The sequence below is a fragment of the Argentina anserina genome, chromosome 6 (assembly GCF_933775445.1).
Source record: "Argentina anserina chromosome 6, drPotAnse1.1, whole genome shotgun sequence".
NCBI lineage: Eukaryota > Viridiplantae > Streptophyta > Magnoliopsida > Rosales > Rosaceae > Argentina > Argentina anserina.
In genome coordinates this window covers 29,358,411-29,378,327 of record NC_065877.1, presented here as the reverse complement: position 1 = coordinate 29,378,327, position 19,917 = coordinate 29,358,411, and the positions used below count along the sequence as shown (strand labels likewise).

General features: G+C 41.6%; 2 protein-coding genes across 2 annotated transcripts; both read left to right on the top strand.

Annotated features, from left to right (window-relative positions):
- Positions 1-1,406: 1,406 nt before the first annotated feature.
- Positions 1,407-8,316, top strand: LOC126797236 (xyloglucan endotransglucosylase protein 1-like). The gene is made up of 5 exons (XM_050523897.1): positions 1,407-1,569; positions 4,415-4,463; positions 7,246-7,486; positions 7,610-7,803; positions 7,893-8,316. The coding sequence occupies exons 1-5, from the start codon at positions 1,407-1,409 to the stop codon at positions 8,314-8,316; spliced, it is 1,071 nt and encodes a 356-aa protein (XP_050379854.1).
- A 5,123-nt stretch (positions 8,317-13,439) lies between these two features.
- On the top strand, positions 13,440-14,783 carry LOC126800671 (xyloglucan endotransglucosylase protein 1-like). The gene is made up of 3 exons (XM_050528069.1): positions 13,440-13,753; positions 13,862-14,055; positions 14,190-14,783. Exons 1-3 carry the CDS (start codon positions 13,475-13,477, stop codon positions 14,599-14,601), a joined length of 885 nt encoding a protein of 294 aa, XP_050384026.1. The 5' UTR covers positions 13,440-13,474; the 3' UTR covers positions 14,602-14,783.
- Positions 14,784-19,917: the final 5,134 nt, after the last annotated feature.

Sequence of the window (19,917 nt, the reverse complement as noted above, 5' to 3'; positions counted from 1 at the left end):
CACCATCGAATAGGTGTCCCGAGATTGTAAACACAAACCCGGTAAGCTTTGCAGCTCGTATGAATAAACCAATAGTATAACACACATCGCATACAACAGAAAATATTGATGGCATTTAAAAATAAATGTACTCGTAAAACATTGGACGACCCATCTGGTTGTCCAATAACATCTGAAAATATAGGTACTCAAGACACATTGGGCAACCCATATATTTACCCAATTTACATTTTAAATATGGGTACTCATGAGACCCAGGTACTCATATGTTACTCCTCATGCAGTACACCGACAGATAATGGGAACCCATATGTTTCCCAATATCACACAAAAATATATGTACTCATGAGACATAGACAACCCATTTGTTACCCCTCATGCAGTACACCGGTAGACATACTAGAGCTCTAACTGAATCGTAACAGACACCCGGCTAAGGTTCAGTTCCGACTACTACTAACCACGTCTGAAGACCAGAAAATGTTTTAACAAGACTCAATGTTAAACCGCGTACAAGATAACAATCATATATGTTTATTGTACTACAACCAAACGACTCTTGCTCAATAGTATAAATATAGTTGTCACAGTACAAACTCATTTAGAAATAACAACGTAATAGTATAGAATATAACAACATATATATATATGTATCGTATTTACCATTTTATACACATACACAACCCACTATATTATATACATGTCATAGTTTGATCTTTTAAGAACACGTAAATGTGAGTCACCGCCAAGGGTTGACGCGTCATCGCAAGATTTACTCACCTTATTACATGAATGTAATTTCCACGACACCGAGAGCGATTTCCCCCACTCGTTTCATCGGTCACTTAATAGCATGATAAAGAGTTTAGAAATGATACTTAAAATTATTGTTCACGCAGTTACTGTTCAACATTTATTATTTTACATAATTATTGTTCACCAAAATCACTGTTCAAAAATTACCGTTTACATTTTACTGTTCAAAAATTACTGTTCATGCGCCATCCTCCGGCAACCGCGTGTGGGGCTAATGCGCCACCCAAACCGGCTCACGTGACCTCACACGCAACCCCCAAAACCTGCAATTTCACCTTCTACGCCATTTTTACTCGATAACCTAGCCCCTACTGCCCTCACCTTCTCTCACGCGCCGCCACAGATGGCAGCACGCGCCCCACCACCACCTCTGACTAAAACACATCAAAACAACAAACATCCAACATCAAAGATGAAGAGCATGAGGAGGAGATCACAACCATACCTACATTGCAACCTAGATCGCCGGAATATGGCCAGAATGTCGATGGAAAGCTTCAGGAGCTCCAAGCTCACCACCGACGTTAAAATCTCCAATTTGAGCTCCAAATTCGTGCTAAACCCAGCCAAGAGGTCAAATTCAAGAATCTATGGCTCAAAACTCACCGGTGGCGAAGCTTGAATCAACGATTGGTTTTTGCAGAAAACGCCGCTCGTCGGCGAGGCTTCATGGCGGCGAGGGAGGGCGCGTCTCGTCTAAGGGTTGGAGCGGTCGAGCGTGCGGTGGTCTTGGGACCGGCGGTGAGGGCCACGGTCGGTGGTGAATTTTTGGGAAGGAGGTCGAGGGAGGGAGGGAGAGACTTCCGGGGGGGGGGGGGGGGGGAGAGGCTGTTACCTTTTTTGGAAACTATGGTTCCCCAAAAACTTCCTTTTATACATTTTCCAAATTCGGAAACCAACTTCCATCGATAATAAATGTCACATACAACGTCCGATTAAGGTACGTGACATGTCCACGAATTCATATCGACGAGCTCTACAACTTCCGTGAAGGAAGTTTTCAAAGCCGAGCAATGTAATAAAAGTCAACTCTCGAGTCGGAGAAACGTAACGGTTTTCATTTTAAATTTCTGAAGTCTGTTTCGTTTCGTTTGACATCGACAAGCAAACGAAAAATACGGTTTTATTCAATTTCCAAGTTTAATAACTTACAAAAATTTATACGAAGCAAACCCAAAAATTGGGAGTATTAAATTCTACCCCACTTAAATGAATTTCGTTCTGAAATTCAAGTGCTCTTCTCAACAAACAACTGTGGATATCTTGTCTACATATACGACTCTAGCTCCCAAGAAGCATCGCTCTCATCATGGTGACTCCACAACACTTTAACTAACTCAACCTCTTTCCTACGAAGCTTCTTTGTGAATCTATCCAAAATACGAACCGGCTCAATACCAAAGGTGGCATTCTCCCTCACCTCTAAGAGATCAATCACATATGACTCATCTGGTACATACTTCCTTAACATGGAAATATGGAAGACATTGTGAACAACCGACATGCTCGTAGGTAAAGTTAGTCGATATAACAAATCTATTACCTTCTCAACAATGTCAAAGAGCTAAACATACCTCTGAGCTAACTTTCATTTCTTTCCAAATCTCACGACGCCTTTCATAGGAGAGACTTTGAGGAACACGTGGTCGCCAATCTCAAACTCGACATGTCTCCTCTTTAAGTCTGCATAACTCTTATGTCTACTTTGTGCTGTTCGGATCCTATCTCAAATAATCGAGATCTTTTCCGAGGTTTCCTGAACCACCTCAGAACCCATTAGTGCTTCATCACCAACTTTGGCCCAACAGATAGGTGATCTACATGGTCTACCGTAAAGAGCCTCATAAGGCGCCATGCCTATTCTAGCATGGTAACTATTGTTGTAGGCAAACTCAATCAACCTCAGGTGATCCTCCCAACTTCCTTTAAAATCAAGAATACAAGCTCTCAACACATCCGTCATCACCTAATTCACCCTTTCTGTTTGTCCATCAGTTTGAGGATGAAATATAGTACTCATATCCAAGGTAGTACCCAAAGTTTTCTGTAAACCACCCTAGAACTTCGAAGTGAAACGTGCATCTCGGTCAGAAACAATAGAAATATGAGCTCCATGAAGTCTCATTATCTCATCCACATATAGCTTCCCTAGCACATCCACTGAGTACTTCATTGATACTAGAAGAAAGTGTGCCGACTTCGTTAATCGATCGACAATCATCCATTGCACCGTGACCTTTCTTGGACTTAGGCATTCCTGTCACAAATTCCATAGAAATTTGTTCCCACTTCCAAAGAGGAATAGTCAATGACTTCAACATGCCAGTAGGTCGCTGATGTTCTGCCTTCACTTGCTGACAAGTAAGACACTTTGATACGAACTCTGTTATGTCTTTCTTCATCTTGTTCCACCAAAATTGCCTACAGAGGTCTTTGTACATCTTGGTGCTCCCGGGTGTACTGTATAACGACCTCGGTGTGCTATATGAAGGAATGCCTTATATTCAATTTCTTATGTGAGAACAAATACTTCAAACTCTTATGATCAGAAAAGAGTTGAAATTTCTCACCGTACAAGTAATGCCTCAAAATCTTTAAAGCAAAAACTACTGCAACGAGCTTTAGATCGTGAGTGGGGTAGTTCTTCTCATAGACCTTTAACTTCCTAGAGCAATAAGCAACCACACTTCCATGCTGCATCAACACACACCCTAAGCCTTGATGCGAAGTATCGCTATAAATGACATAACCACCCCCACTAGTGGGAATTGTCAACACTGGAGTCGTTTTCAATCTAGTCTTTAGTTTGTTGAATGCCTCCTCACATATTTCTGTCAACACAAACTGAACATCCTTCTTAGTCAACTTGGTCAAAGGTGATGCAATACTAGAAAACCCTTCAATGAATCTCCGATAGTAACCTGCCAAACCAAGAAAACTACGAATCTCTGTAGGGGTCTTTGGACGACTTCAACTCTTCACTGCCTCCACTTTTGATGGGTCTACTAATACGTCATCCTTTGAGACTACATGACCAAGGAGCTTAACTTCTTCCTTCCAAAACTCACACTTCTCGAGCTTGATAAAAAATCTTGTTTCCTTTAGAGTTTGCAGCACAATTCTTAGATGTACCACATGCTCCACTTGGGACTTGGAGTATATCAGAATGTTATCCACAAACACTACTACAAACTCATCCAAGTATGGGCTAAAGATTTGGTTCATCAAACTCATAAAAACAGCAGGTGCATTCGTCAGACCAAAGGGCATGACAAAAAACTCATAGTGTCCATACCTGGTCCTGAAAAGCCGTCTTTGAGATATCTTCTTCCTTCACCCTGAGTTGATGGTAACCGAATCTCAAATCAATCTTAGAGAATAATGTAACCCCTCTAAGATGATCGAACAAGTCATCAATCCTAGGCAAGGAATACATATTCTTGATGGTCACCTTATTCAATTTCATGTAGTCCACACACAGCCGCAGAGAACCATCTTTCTTTTTCACGAATAATACCGGTGCACCCCAAGGTGAGACACTAGGTCTAATGAACAGTGCATCCAATAGTTCATCTATCTGCACGTTCAACTCTTTAAGCTCGTTCTGCCCCATCCTATAAGGCGTCTTCGACGCAGGTGTTGTACTGGGTACAACATCTATGCAGAAACCAACAACTCTCAGAGGAGGTAAACCCGGTATCTCCTAGAACACCTCACTATACTCGGATACTACAACAATGTCTGTGATAGTTACTTCTTGATCCACCGACTCCACATGTACCCAAACTCCTGCTCTCATGGCATTATTCGACTTGAGGCAACGATAATGAAAAACTGGTTCCCCGGAACTATGGAAAAAAACTACCATGTTAAAGCAATCGATCAATGCATGTTGTGGCCTCAACTAGTCAATTCCTAAGATCACATCATAGGTGTGGTCCGGAATCACTATGAAAGAAGCAGAGAATTCTCTACCTCCGATCACAATAGGACAAGCCTTGCAGATCGTCTCTAGCTCGAGAGGTACTCTAAGAAGTGAAGTGACACATAATGAGCTTCCAAGAGATGTAGGAATCAAACCTAACATCTCTACTACCGAACTAGCAATAAAAGAATGCGATGCTCCTGTATCAAACAGTACTCTAGCAAAGTAGTCAAAATAGATAAGGTACATTTTACTCTTGTGTCTCGCTGACCCACTGCAAACACTCTAGCTTGGCCCACAGGTAACTGCCTCTGCTGATGTTCTTGTCTACCATGTTCTTGTGGTGGTGAAATTTAGTGGTCATTGGTGGCGGTCGGCGAACAATGGGCCGCATGAATAGTACTGTGAACAGTGCTCTGTAAACAGTAAATGTGAACAATGTTTACTAACCAGTAAAGGTGAACAATGTTTAGTAAACCAGTAAACCATGAACAGTGTTTTATGAACAACAGTTAGCTGTACTGAAATCGTCACCTGATATTTTACGTATCATTTTCTAAGCATTTTATCATGCTATTAGGTGACTGACGAAACGAGTGAGGAAATTACTTTCAGTGTCGTGGAAGTTGCACGCAGGAAATAAGGTGAGTAAACCTCACAATGATCATCATGATCGAAGTAGTATTATAATTATTGAATTTAGTTTGACTTGTCACCATAGTCGTTGCATCACTAGTTTATAAAAATTATTTTAAAAATATGTTTTGGTTTAAATTACATGGACTTGATCGTCTATGGTTGATGGGTAAGTAAAACACATTTTAATATATAATTTTGAAAAGGTTTTTGTGATTATGGACTATGGTGAATGTGAGTAAATCTCACTATGACGTGCCTACCCTTGGTAGTGACTCATATTTACGTTTTCTTAAAAAGATCGAACTATGATATGTATATAATATAGTGGGTTGTGTATATGTATAAAATGATAAATACGATACATATATATGAGTTGCTATATTATATACTGTTACGTTTTTATTTCCAAATGAATTATTATGTGGCAACTATATTTATTTTATTTGAGCAAGAGTCGCTTGTTGTAGTACAATAACATGAGTGGATTGTTATTATACGTGGTTTTAACATTGAGTTTTGTTAAAATATTTTCTGTCTTCGGACGTGTGTTATGTCATTGGACGTGTTGGCATGTCAGAACTTAGCCTTGGCCAGACGAAAGTTACGATGCAGTTAGAGCTCTAGTCTGTCTGTCGGTGTATTGCATGAGGGGTAACAGATGGGTTACCAGCTTATGAGTACCCATATTTTTGGGATATTTGGGTAACAGATGGGTTGCCCAATGCCCGGCGGTGTACTGCATGAGGGGTAACGGATGAGTACATGGGTCTCATGAGTACCCGTATTATAAATGTAATTGGTTAAACATATAGGTTGCCTGGTTTCTCATGAGCACTTATATTTTTAGATATTATTGGACAACCAAATTGGCCGTCCTGTGACTCATGAGTACATTTATAATTGAATGTTTTCAGTATTTACTCTCGTATTACTATTTATATTGTTGTTTTACTCATACGAGCTACAAATTTTACCGGGTTTGTGTTTGCAATCCCGGTGCACCTATTCGATGGTGTAGGGGATAGTTCCGCATATGTGGATTAGCAAAATTAGAGGGCTTTCACTGAAGATTGTCGAAGATTTCTTTCTGCTGTTTGTGGTGAGGATTGAGTGAATTTTACATTTCCATTGGTTGTGTATTATTCAAGTCGACTGAGTCATGATGTGGGCTCAGTTTCGATAGACTATTATGATTTCAATATACTTGAGATTGTTTTAGAGTTTTCATGGCTTCAAATTCGAATTTGAATTTTTATCATCGAAATTCGGGTTTGTGACATAGAATGCTTAATTAGTTTGAAATATCATGACATAACCATGTCCTTAAGATACCAAGGCGCCCATTTCCTCTACAACATTTTGATACAGTATATGTTAAATGGTTTGAGAAAGAGTGTACGAAGATAACCAGCTAGTTCGTATATATATTCCATACGCGTGCACGTCTTTGATCCATTTGGTCCAGATCATATCCATGTTGTACGTTGTGCTTGAACACCAACTTGGAATGTTCACAAGCTAATTCTGTTTGCCTTAACACCCATATTTTCCTTTTTCCTACGTTGCTTCCTCACTACCTCGCCCAAATAAACGCTACCTCAACTTATCATTGTTTTCCTAGTTTGCAAACCTGTCACCAGATTTCAATTAGAATTATTATCATTATTGATCAAATATTATACTGCAGCTCCATTATGCATGTAAACGCGATTGACTGCTACACAGATGATACACTATATAAAGAGCTTCAGAACTATCTATAGCATCATCCCCTCATCTCATCACTACTCATCTGATCTCTTGATCTGTCTCTTTCGGTACTATAATAATGTCTTCTTCTGGGTCTCTTCGGTGTTTCTTCTTTCTTTGTTCATCACTTCTCTTCTAGCCATGACTGCCTCAGCTGGCAATTTCTTACAAGATTTTGACGTGACGTTTGGTGATCAGCGCGTTAAGATACTCCAAGGAGGAAAGTTTCTCACGCTTAACCTCGACCAGTATTCTGGCTCTGGTTTCAGATCCAAGAACGAGTTCTTATTAGGAAGGATCGACATGCAGATCAAACTTGTGCCTGGAAACTCAGCTGGCACTGTCACTACATACTACTTAAGCACTATATGCATATATATGTGCTAACTCTTAATTCTGTCCCTTAGTCGACAGTACATCATATTTGTGCATATAGGCATCAGTACATTGTTAACTTTGTAAACACATTGATATGCGCAGTTATCTTCTGAAGGTGCGACTCATGATGAAATCGACTTCGAGTTTTTGGGTAATGCATCAGGACATCCCTACACTCTCCACACCAATGTGTTCAGCCAGGGAAAAGGGGACAGAGAACAACAATTCCATCTTTGGTTTGATCCAACGAAGGCCTTCCACACGTACTCCTTTGTCTGGAATGCACAACGTATTATGTAAGTGGTCCCTTTCTAATGAATGTCGACCATTCCAATACATACGCATGCATGAACTGATCATTCATATTCAATTTTCCTACGTACAGACTCTTGGTCGACAACATTCCAATCAGAGTGTTCAACAACTTAGAATCAATTGGAATTCCATTTCCTAAGAATCAACCTATGAGGGTTTACTCAAGCCTTTGGAATGCTGATGACTGGGCTACACAAGGCGGGCGTGTGAAGACCAATTGGACACAGGCACCTTTTACTGCTTCTTACAGAAACTTCAAGGCCAATGCTTGTGTTGCCGGCTCGTCCTCCTCCTCCTCCTGCGGCGTTGCCACGACTGCATCAACTAATTCCCAAACAGATCAACAGAGTGCATGGCAGACTCACACGCTTGATGCTGCTGCCCGAAACAGGCTTCGATGGGTGCAACAAAAGTTCATGGTGTACAACTACTGCTCTGACCTCAAACGATTCCCCAAAGGCGTACCAGCCGAGTGCAAGCGATCACGGTTCTAGTACGAGTACCAGATTTTTTTTTATGACACATGTATTCGTTGTTCTTTTGCATTTATGATTCACATTCTTTCATATCTTTCTTCGTTAATATATTAAACATAATGTCTATATGTTGTAACATCGATCTGTTATATATATGATCATCATTCTTTTAATTCAGTATCGTACATTGATTCAAAATTCAGAATTAAACAAGTGATTGATAATTGGATAATTAATATACATTCTTCATGATCACGAATGCGTACGATTATGTTTCGTGCATTTTCTCGTCTCAATATTTAACATAATGGCATGCATATATGCATGGTTAATTGGCAATTTGGCATATTCAGTATGCGATTTTGTCCATCATCATTATGGCAACTCAGTATTCTTGATACATATAAAATATAAGAAAAATTATTATATATACCCGTTACATATTCCATGACGTACCCATTAATGTTAATGATTTATTTTTTACTGTGATTGTTTCTTATTGGTTCTTATATGTAAATAAACTTTTATCATTTTCACCGCGTACATGTTAATTATATCATGTCGTAATATGATTGACTGGGTACACGGATACACATATTAATTACTCTAAAATACTAATAGTACTTAATTTATGGGCTTCTCCGCTGCAACTAGCTAGAAGGGTCATTTGCGTTCAAGTTATTAATACTAGATTTTACACACATGCATACATGTGGGGAGAATTTTTGTTTTTGTTTTTTGTTTTTTATTTTCAGGTTTTGGTGGAGGAAAAATAGGATGTAGGAAGTTATGAGTAGTTTTTCGATAGTTTTTTGTTTTTATTTTCAATTTATATCTATATATATTATTTTGTTAATTACTGTTATAATATGTATATATTAATAATTATTTTTAATTAACCTATAATTTAGAGTTATTAATGAATTTTCACACGCATTTTAGTTGAGAAAAAAGTATGTTTGAGTTATTAATACTATATATTAGTAATTAGTTATTTTATAGGATACCGGTATATGATCTGTTGTTCCACTTGCACAATGTGCATCACTAATAGTTGCACTAGGAAGAGGTAAGGCATTATGATGATACTAATAAGCCGAGTATAGTTTAAAGTCATTGTGGTTCTTTAATCAGGTACGAGTGGTAAAGTTCGAAAGTTAGGTAAACGAAGAAAAAAATCATTAAAAGTATAGTTTTGTCATGACCCCAAAATTTCAAATATGAAACTCGAAATTCAACGTCATGAAAAACTCTCAAACAACCTCAATAAATCGAAATCGTTTAAATGTTTCAGTGGATCATTACTGAGTTCACAATACAACTCAGACAAACCAATTATTACAAACCAAATTTATAAATCAACATTGCATCAAATGGAAATGTAATAATCCTCACAATATTCTCACACAAATCCACAACAAATCCTCACCACAAGATGGAAAATGAACGACTTAAAATCTTCAGAATTGTCCTTCGATTTCCACTAATCGACACCTGCGGAATTATCCCCTACCCCATCGAATAGGTGTACCGAGATTGTAAACACAAACCCGGTAAGTTTTACAGCTCGTATGAGTAAAATAACAAATACCACTCGCATATCAATATATACGAAAAATCCACAACTCAACAAATATAACTGCACTCATGACAAATTAGACGGCCCATCTGGTTGTCTAATAGTGTGAAAATATATGAACTCATGAGAATTGGGCAACCCCTCTGTTTACCCAAATGCATTTATAATACGGGTACTCATGAGCGCTGGTACACCTCTGTTACCCCTCATGTAGTACACCGCCGATATTGGACAACCATCTGTCATCCAATATCAAAAATATATGGGTACTCATAAGCCGATAACCCATTTGTTACCTCATATGCAGTACCCCGGCAGATAGACTAGAGCTCTAACTATATCGTAATTTTCGCCCGGTCAAAGGCTAGGTTCCGACATGCCAAACACGTCTGAAGACTGGTCCGAAGACATAAACACGTCCGAAGACAAAACTCGTCTGAAGACATCAATCACGTTCGAAGACAAAAACTCGTCTGAAGACATCAATCACGTTCGAAGACAAAAACTCGTCTGAAGACATCAATCACGTCCGAAGACAAAAACTCGTCCGAAGACATCAATCACGTCCGAAGACAAAAACTCGTCTGAACACATCAATCACGTCCGAAGACAAAACTCGTCTGAAGACAAAACGTTTTAACAAACTCCATGTTAAAACCACATACAATAATCATCATGTCATATTGTACAAATCAAATCACATGCTCGACATATAAATCTCGTTATCAAAATGACATATTTACAACGAAATCATAATAGTATATAATATAGCAAAGTATATATATGTACCTATTTATCATTTATACAAATATATATATATATTCCACTATATCATATACATGTCATATTTCATTCTTTAAAATTCTGCATAATCTTGAATCTTCGCAAGAGTAGATTCGTAAATATGTGAGATTTTACTCACTTTAGAATCTCGAGCGTAATTCCACAATTCTGAATGTAATTACTTTTCTTGAATTATCGATCACCTTGAAAACATAAAAAAGAATTTAGAATCGTTACGTAAACCTTAAATGCCGAAACAGTAATAATATGTTACTGTTCAGCAATTTCTGGTTGTATGAAATTATTGTTCATGTATTTACTATTCACATATTTCTGTATAAATACACATCAATTACGTATTCATGTATGTATACATATTGTTTACGTATTTATATACGTATGAATACTATTCAAATGTAAATACTGTCTTAGTACATAATAATTACTGATTTACCCTTTCGAAATTACTTTTTATATTTACTGAAAGTAATTCACATTTACATTTACCGTACGTAAAATAATTTACATTTACAGTACGTAAATCACCTTTTTACATTCTCCGTCGTAAAAATAAAATTTTACAAATTACTGTTTGAAAACACTATTCACGCGCCACCTCCGACAGACCGCGCGTGGCACTCACGTGCCACTCACTGTGGCAGCGCGTGGGGCCCACACGCCGAGCTTAAGGCCGACGCGTAGCACGCCATTGCCGCCCCAAAACCCTTCCTCTCTTCCCCCTCTTCCTCCCCACGGCCTCACGCTGTGCCTAGCCACCTCCACGCATCCACACACGCCGCCTAAGGTGGCAGAATCTCCCCCTTCCCTCCTCTGCTCATACTCCTCCGATCCACAATCAAAACATCACAAATCCACACACAAAGCACAACAACCAACAATCAAGCAATCCCATACCTAAATCCTGCCTTGGGTGCACCGGAGAGTCGCCGGAGATGCGCCTAGGACGGAGGCGGTTTCTGCCGAATCTTGGGATCGCTAGTGGAGCTCCGGCACGGCTTGGAACAGCATGTCGAGCTCGGGTCAACTGCGGAGGGTCGCGCGAAGCTTTCTGGGCCGGCGGTGTGTGACACGGACGGTCGAAGGGCGAGATCGCCGGAGATGGGTTTTTGAGAGAGGGAGAGAGCGAATCGGGAAGAGAGAGAGGTGAGGGAGGCGCGGGGTGTGGGTTTTCAAAAATGGAAACCCTAACTCCAATAATTATCTATTTATACTCATTTCCAAGATCGGAAACTAACTTCCGACGTTAATAACTTTCACGTCCGACGTCCGATTCGAACATGTGACGCGTCTACGAACTCGTATCGACGAACTCTACAACTTTCGTGAAGGAAGTTTTTGCAAACGAGCGACGGAATAAAAGTCGATACACACGTTGCGGAAACTTAACGTTTTTCTTAATAACATTCCGAGAACGTTTCCGTTTCGAAATGTCGCGAACCACAAATTGTCGTGTTAAATGAATTTCACAAACTTTATAAATTGAAATCAACTCGATAAATAGTTCCGAAAAATTCGGGTTATTACAAGTTTAGGTTGAGGATTTGACACATAAAAAGCCTAGCAGCTTAGTGAGTCCAAGAGTTGAGTCATCTATATTTAGTGACGTAGATAGTCATTTAATTGAAGAGAATATGTACCAAGAGTTCCAAATTCATCGGGTGTATATTCATTTCTAGCAGAACTGGAAATGTGAACTAAGCTAAAGAATTGTATATAAATTATAAAGAGCATATATGCTAATCTAGCCTTCTATCAGTTTTTGTCTTTAAGCAAATGATTAAAGTCTTAGTTTATGATAAAACTTCAATTAATTAAGCTTGAGAAATTGGAAAATCTTACATTAACTTTTATCGATCTACACATAATTGAGTACAATTACTATTGCTAGCTACTACGTTTTTCTCAAATAGTTGCCATATTCATAGACTCATAGTCCGTCTATAGTTAAAGTGAATGAAGTCGAAGAACATCACCGGGTGATTTGGTCGTGAAACAAAGCAGGGGGTAGGATACGTGTCATACGTCATCACATGATTCACATCATGTTTGAACGTACCGGTTCGATTTTAGATTTAAAACTCCAAATTTGGTTTATTCGATCAGTTGAAATTAGTTCAAGGATGTTGGATATGTGTTACATTTACATCTATTTCATGCTTTGTTTGCCCCAGAAAAATAAAATAAAATGATCAATGTTAGGTTACGTGGGAATTTAAACATGGGGTCTCTAGGTTAATATACGATGCACCTCATCCTAATTAAAGTGCAAAAAGAAGGTGCATATCGCCCATGCTTTGTGCTCGTTGTCACTTCTTCCAGCATGTACAGGTTGTTCTGGTTCGATCACCATCGACCACCCACTTCGATGCTTCACAAACTAGCTACCTAAGTAAGCAGGCTTAGTTGTTTTGCTTCACACACAGATTTTGTTCACTATCCTATGTAGCTTCCTCTGCATATTATGGCCTAAATTTGCAAACCTGTGTCCAGCTCCAAAACGAGTTGGACTTTCCAAGCAGTCAATATATTCCTGGGCATATATGCATCACCTCACCCAGATAAAGTCATATTCACTTGCATTCTTTATTCTTGCAAACCTGTCGCCAGTTTTCAACTTTATTAAATCAAATACTATCACCTCCATATCTATAATGTTATAATCCAACGCGTCTCACTACTTTAGGTCTCTATATATAAAGGGCACCCTCAAACTATACCATCAAACACAACAGCCTCATCTTCTCACACACCACTAATCATCTCTTTGCTCTTGGTCAACGTGCTAGGTCTGAAATGACTACTTGTAACATCTCCAGGATGCTGCTTCTTTCGTTGTTCATCACCTCTATTCTAGCCATGACTGCCTCAGCTGGCAATTTCTTTCAAGACTTCGACATTACATTTGGCGATCAACGCGCTAAGATACTCCAAGGAGGACAGTTTCTCACGCTCAACCTCGACAAATATTCCGGGTCTGGTTTCAAATCCAAGAACGAGTACTTGTTTGGGAGGATCGACATGCAAATCAAACTCGTGCCTGGTAACTCAGCTGGCACTGTGACTACATACTATGTAAGCGGTACTCTAAGTTTCCATTATGATAATTGTGTGCATCAATTAACTTTAGTATAGATGCAGTTACACTGGTTATTAACATTATAAACACATGGATGTGTGTAGTTATCTTCTGAAGGTTCAACTCATGATGAAATCGACTTCGAGTTTTTGGGAAACTCATCTGGAAATCCCTACACTCTCCACACCAATGTGTTTAGTCAGGGCAAAGGGGACAGAGAACAACAGTTCCATCTTTGGTTCGACCCTACTAAAGCCTTCCACACCTACTCATTTGTCTGGAACTCACAACGCATAATGTAAGTGACAATCAACACTAGCTCATCACCTCCACCAATTACCAGTTTTCTTGCACCACATATATATTAGCCTATAAATTTGTCGCATATCGAAAACTTATTCTAACGCAAATTCATTTCCAATTGTTCTGCAGATTTTTGGTCGATAACATTCCAATCAGGGTGTTCAACAACATAGAATCATTTGGTGTTCCATTCCCGAAAAATCAACCAATGAAGGTTTACTCGAGTCTGTGGAATGCTGACGACTGGGCTACACAAGGAGGGCGTGTGAAAACTGACTGGACCCAAGGTCCTTTCACTGCTTCGTACCGAAACTTCAAGGCCGATGCATGTGTTGCTGGCTCCTCCTCCTCCTGTGGTGTCACCACCACTGCATCCAGTGATTCTACACAGCAGAGTGCATGGCAGACTCAAACACTTGATGCTACAGGGCGAAATAGGCTTCGATGGGTGCAACAAAAGTTCATGGTCTACAACTACTGCTCTGACCTCAAAAGATTTCCCCAAGGCCTTCCAGTCGAATGCAAGCGATCGAGGTTCTAGAAATATCATGCCAGAAGACAGAAACTCACATATTAATTTCTTGTGCTCTTCATTTATGATCAAAATTCTTTCATTCTTTTTGCAAATATAGAGTTTGTAACATCATATTAATCAGTCAAACGATTCTTTTATTCTTTTATTGTAAGGTTATTCGAGATGTATAATCAAACACTTGATTCATTAGTAAATTCAACTTTCTTAGATTGTACGTTGATGGAAAATCAAATACTATGCAGGTTATTCGACACCAATATACCAAACTCAATACTTTGATATATGGGCATATACACATCACACAGAAGTAGGCAAAAATAAATGCTCCTCCGGTTCTCCTCTAGCATTAACCAAGCTTAGTGTCACGAGCTTACTCTTTTGTTATGCAACTCGTGCGGCCTTAGCAACTCCCTTATGCTAAGTCAGCCTTACTCTTGCAAACGCCTTGCTAGAACAATTGAAAGGCAAAGAAGAATATCTCGAAAGATAACTTATATTGAACAAAGAAAGAACTTACAAATATGCTTGATAGCTTGCTTCTTGCTTGATTGCTTGATGGAGCAAATGAGAGGGGTGCCTTGCTATTTATAGGCCTCCTCATCCTACTTGGCTAGTTCTAGAGATTTCTAGGACTATGTACAATGTAGAGAATTCTCCATAAGTCTACACAAGTCTACAAGACTCTAAGATGAACCTTGAGTGTTCTAGAGAATTCTTGAGTAGTCTAGTTCTTGCCTCTCCAAGGTTCTAGAGATTTCCGGAAATGTCCCAAGGCTTCTTGAGATCTTCCAAAGTGTTCCGTCATATCCCGGATCCGTCTAGAATGCTCAAGGTAAAATTTTACTAAGTTTGGCGGGATGTGACATTCTCCCCCACCAAATCCCGCGATGCCCTCATCGCGCTTCATTGTATTGCTGGATTTTGTCCTTGAACTGCCAAAGCGTATCCTCGGACTCCCAGCTTGCTTCCGTATCGGGCAGACCTCTCCACTTGATGAGGTACTCTTTGTAACTTGGTATGCCTCGACGTCGAAGGACCCGATCTGCGAGTACTTCATCGACTTCCTTGTCAAAGTTGGTGATTACCGCCATAGGTGCCCGATGCGATATTCCTCTCGATAGGACTTCCTCGTCCTCATTGTAGGGCTTCAACATACTCACGTGGAAGACCGGGTGTATCTTTAACTTGGGCGAGAGGTTGAGCTTGTATGAAACTCTGCCTATGCGCTTGATAACTTCAAACGACCCTTCATATCTGCGGATCAAGTCCTTATGCACCTTTCTAAAGGCCTTGAACTGCTGCGGCAAGAGTTTCTCAAGTACAAGGTCGCCTTCCTTGAACTCGACATGCCTCTTCTTGTCCGCCCACTTCTTCATCCTCTTGGCAGTCTTGTGCAACGCCGCTCGAGCTAACTCCGCTTGCTCATGCCATGACTTGGCGAACTTGAATGCGGCTGGACTCTTCCCTTCATAGTGAGTGGCAAGGGATAGAGGGGTAGTAGGCTGCTGTCCCAAAACGATCTTAAAAGGACTCTTGTTGGTGGCCTCACTTTGTTGCATGTTGTAGGAAAACTGCTCCACATCTAGAAGCTTGGCTCAATCCTTTTGATTGGCACTCACGTAGTGCCGTAAGTATAGCTCCAAGAGAGTATTGACGCGCTGCGTTTGACCGTCGCTTTGTGGATGGAAGCTTGTTGAAAAGTTCAAGTCTGACCCCAACATCTTGAATAGCTCCGTCCAAAATCTCCCCGTGAAGCGCGGGTCTCTGTCGCTGACAATGTTCTTTGGAACTCCCCAAAGCTTGACTACATTGCGTAGCAATAGCCTTGCTGTCTCCTCAGCAGTGCAGTCGGCTGATGCGGCCATGAAGGTTGCATACTTGCTGAATCTGTCCACTACCACTATGATGCTCCCAAACTGCTCGGACTTCGGTAGGCAAGTGATGAAGTCCATAGAGACACTCTCCCATGATCTCTCGGGAATGGGCAAGGGGTCTAGCAAGCCCCCTGGCTGCTGCTGGACTATCTTGTCTTGTTGGCAAACTAGACATGTCCGCACATACTCTTCGACCCCGTCCCGCATCCTTGGCCAATTATACATGGATTTTAACAAAGCAAGTGTACGTTTCATACCTGGGTGGCCAGCCCATTTGGAATCGTGGCATTCCTTAATAAGCTCCATTCGCGAGTTCCCCACTTCAGTACGTAGATGTGGCGGCCTCTTGTATAGAGAAGGTCGTCTTCTAGCCAAAACCTCCGAGTTTTGCCTTCCTTTGCTAAGGTGATGAGGTTTTGTGCTTGAGGGTCTACCCTTAGTCCCTCCTTGATCTTGCCTAGCAATGGGCTAGTGACTTGCGAAATGCTTGCAAACTCCGTCTTGCGGCTTAGTGTATCCGCTACCACGTTCGCCTTCCCAGGCTTGTACTCCATGGTGTAGTCGAACTCCACCAAGAAGTCTTGCCACCTTGCTTTCTTTGGACTTAGCTTCTTTTGAGTTTGGAAGTAGCTTGTTGCTACATTGTCGGTCATGATCACAAACTTGGTCCCAAGCAAGTAATGTCGCCACACTCGAAGGCAATGGATGATGGCAGTCATCTCTTTTTCTTGCACGGTGTAGCGTCGCTCCGTGTCATTAAGCTTCCGACTCTCATAGGCAATTGGATGTCCCTCTTGCATGAGAACTCCGCCAATGGCAAAGTCGGAAACATCGGTGTGCACTTCATATGCTTGGAGTGATCCGGTAGGCTAAGCACGGGCTCCTTGCATATTGCCTTCTTCAAGTCTTCAAAGGCTTCTTGACACTCCGTTTTCCATTCCCACGCCCTGTTCTTCTTGAGAAGGTCGGTTAAGAGTGCAGCCCTCGCTGAGTATCCCTTGATAAAGTGGCGATAATAGTTAACTAGCCCAAGAAAAGATCTTAAGTCATGTACCTTGGTGGGTGGCTCCCATTCTTGGATGGAATGCACCTTGCAATCCTCCATCATAAGCTTGCCGTCCTTGATTTTGTGCCCCAAGAACGACACCTCTGGCTAAGAGAATGAGCATTTCTCCATCTTGATGTATAGTTGGTTTTCCCTCAAAACCTTAAGCACTTCCCGCAAGTGCTCCACATGCTCCTGCATGGTTTTTCTATACACCACTATGTCGTCCAAGTAGACGACTACAAACCAATCAAGGTAGGGGTGGAATAATTTGTTCATCAAGGTACAAAATGTCGCCGGTGCATTAGTTAGACCAAATGACATGACCAAAAATTCATATGAACCGTACCTTGTGATGCATGCGGTCTTCGGCTCATCTCCTTCCGCAATGCGCACTTGGTAGTACCTCGAACGAAGGTCTAACTTTGAGAAGTAGCGTGCATGACCCAATTGATCAAAGAGATCGGCAATGAGAGGGATATGGTACTTGTTCTTTACCGTGATCTTGTTGAGCGCCCTATAGTCGATGCACATGCGTAGAGATCCATCATTCTTCTTTTGGAATAAGACCGGGGCACCGAATAGGGCTTTCGAAGGTCTAATGAACCCCGCGTCCAAAAGCTCCTTCAATTGCCTCCTTAATTCCCCTAACTCGGGAGGCGCCATGCGGTATGCACCCATAGCGGGTGGTTTGGTCCCTGGTTCTAACTCTATCTCATGGTCGATCTCTCTCCTTGGGGATAGTCTCTTGGGCAACTCCGTGGGCGATACATCCTTGAACTCTTCAAGAACTGTTGCTACCTCCTTGGGCATGTCATCTTGTGGCCTTGGCTCCTCATCATCAAACTCACTAAGGATGGCCAAGTAGCTTTCCTCTTCCCTCTTGATGCCTTTCTTGAATTGCAATGCCGACAAGACCTTGATGTCTTGCTTTGCTCCTCGGGTTGTTGGCACCACACACGACCTCTCGCCATCCATAATGCATAAGCTATTGGCGAATGGCACCGGGAATGTCTTGACTTAATCATGGAACTCCAACCCTAAGACTACCTTGTAGTCATCCATCGGTACTATCGAGAAGTCTAGGCTCCCACACCAAGCTCCCACGCTTGTCTTGACTCCTCGAGCTACTCCTTGTATGGGGCGGGCAGGTGAGTTAACCGCCTTGATGGAGCCCCCTCCATTGCTTGCCTTTAGTCCTAGCCTGCGTGCCTCCTCAATAGAAATGAAGTTGTGGGTTGCCCCCGTGTCGAGCATTGCCGTTGTTGGCTTCCCACCTATGGTGATATCCATGTAGAGCAAACCTTTGGCTTGGACCTTGGGTGTAGAGCGGATAGCATTGAGCACCTGCAAAGACCCAAAGTGTGCACCTCCATTGCCTCCCTCGGCTTCACTCTCGCCTTGATAACTTCCTAAGAGTGCGCTTAGTGCTCTCCTTTGTGAGTAATGCCTAGCCCAATGCGGACCATCGCATAGGAAGCACTTGTTGTCATTAGGCTTGTCTGAGCTCCGCATGTCCCTTGACTTGCCTTTATCCTTGAATCTTGCCTAGTAGCTCTCACGGCGTGGCTCCTCCTTGCGTTGGACTTTGTCTCCCCCACCTTTGGCATAGTTGCTCTTCTTCTCCTTGAGCTTGGTGGACTCTCTTGGACTTGAGAAATCCACTAAGCCTTCGGCTACGGCAATGGCGGAAGTAAGGTCTTGCACTCCTCGTCGCCTTAGTTCCGTCTTAGCCCATGATTGGAGACCATCCATGAAATTGAAGAGAGCATCCTTGTCGGATAGGTCGGGAATCTCAAGCACCAAGTTCGTGAAATCTCTAACATAGTCATGAATAGGCCCGGTGTGCTTGAGCCTTCGCAAGCGAGCTCTTGCCTCATCCTCGGCATTCTCGGGATACAACTGCTTATTAAGCTCTTTCACAAAGTCATCAAAGGTAGAGATAGTGCACATACCTCTTTCGACATCTCCTCGCCTTCTCTTCCACCACAACATGGCGGTGTCGGTGAGATAAAGAGTCGCAGTCTTTATATTGGCATCCTCCTCCATGATGCCTACGGCCCCAAAGTATTGATTTAGCCCCCATAAAAAGTTGTCTACTTCTCGAGCGTTGCGCATGCCTCTGAAGCTCTTTGGCTTTGGCACCTCGATCCGCTTGGCTTATACGCTGCTGTTGGTGCTAGCCCCCGCGGCTAGTGCACGCTTGCATAGGGCAAGATCTGCATGGATTGCCTCCATGCGTGCAGAATCTGCCTGCATCTCCTCCATGCGTGCAAGCATGCTATTGTGCTCCCTTTCTTGCACCTCACGCATCCGGGCGAGTTCCCCCATGAACTTCTCGCGAACCTTGTCAATCTCTCCCCGCAAGGACTCCTCTAGCTTGAGCATCATGCCCTTGATCGC

Coding starts and splice junctions, on each gene's coding strand:
- LOC126797236 (XM_050523897.1), top strand. CDS start 1,407: ATGGCTCAAAACTCACCGGTGGCGAAGCTTGAATCAACGATTGGTTTT. Junction 1,570..4,414: donor GACCGGCGGTGAGGGCCACG/GTCGGTGGTGAA, acceptor CAACTCTTTAAG/CTCGTTCTGCCCCATCCTAT. Junction 7,804..7,892: donor TGGAATGCACAACGTATTAT/GTAAGTGGTCCC, acceptor TCCTACGTACAG/ACTCTTGGTCGACAACATTC.
- LOC126800671 (XM_050528069.1), top strand. CDS start 13,475: ATGACTACTTGTAACATCTCCAGGATGCTGCTTCTTTCGTTGTTCATC. Junction 13,754..13,861: donor GCACTGTGACTACATACTAT/GTAAGCGGTACT, acceptor GGATGTGTGTAG/TTATCTTCTGAAGGTTCAAC. Junction 14,056..14,189: donor TGGAACTCACAACGCATAAT/GTAAGTGACAAT, acceptor ATTGTTCTGCAG/ATTTTTGGTCGATAACATTC.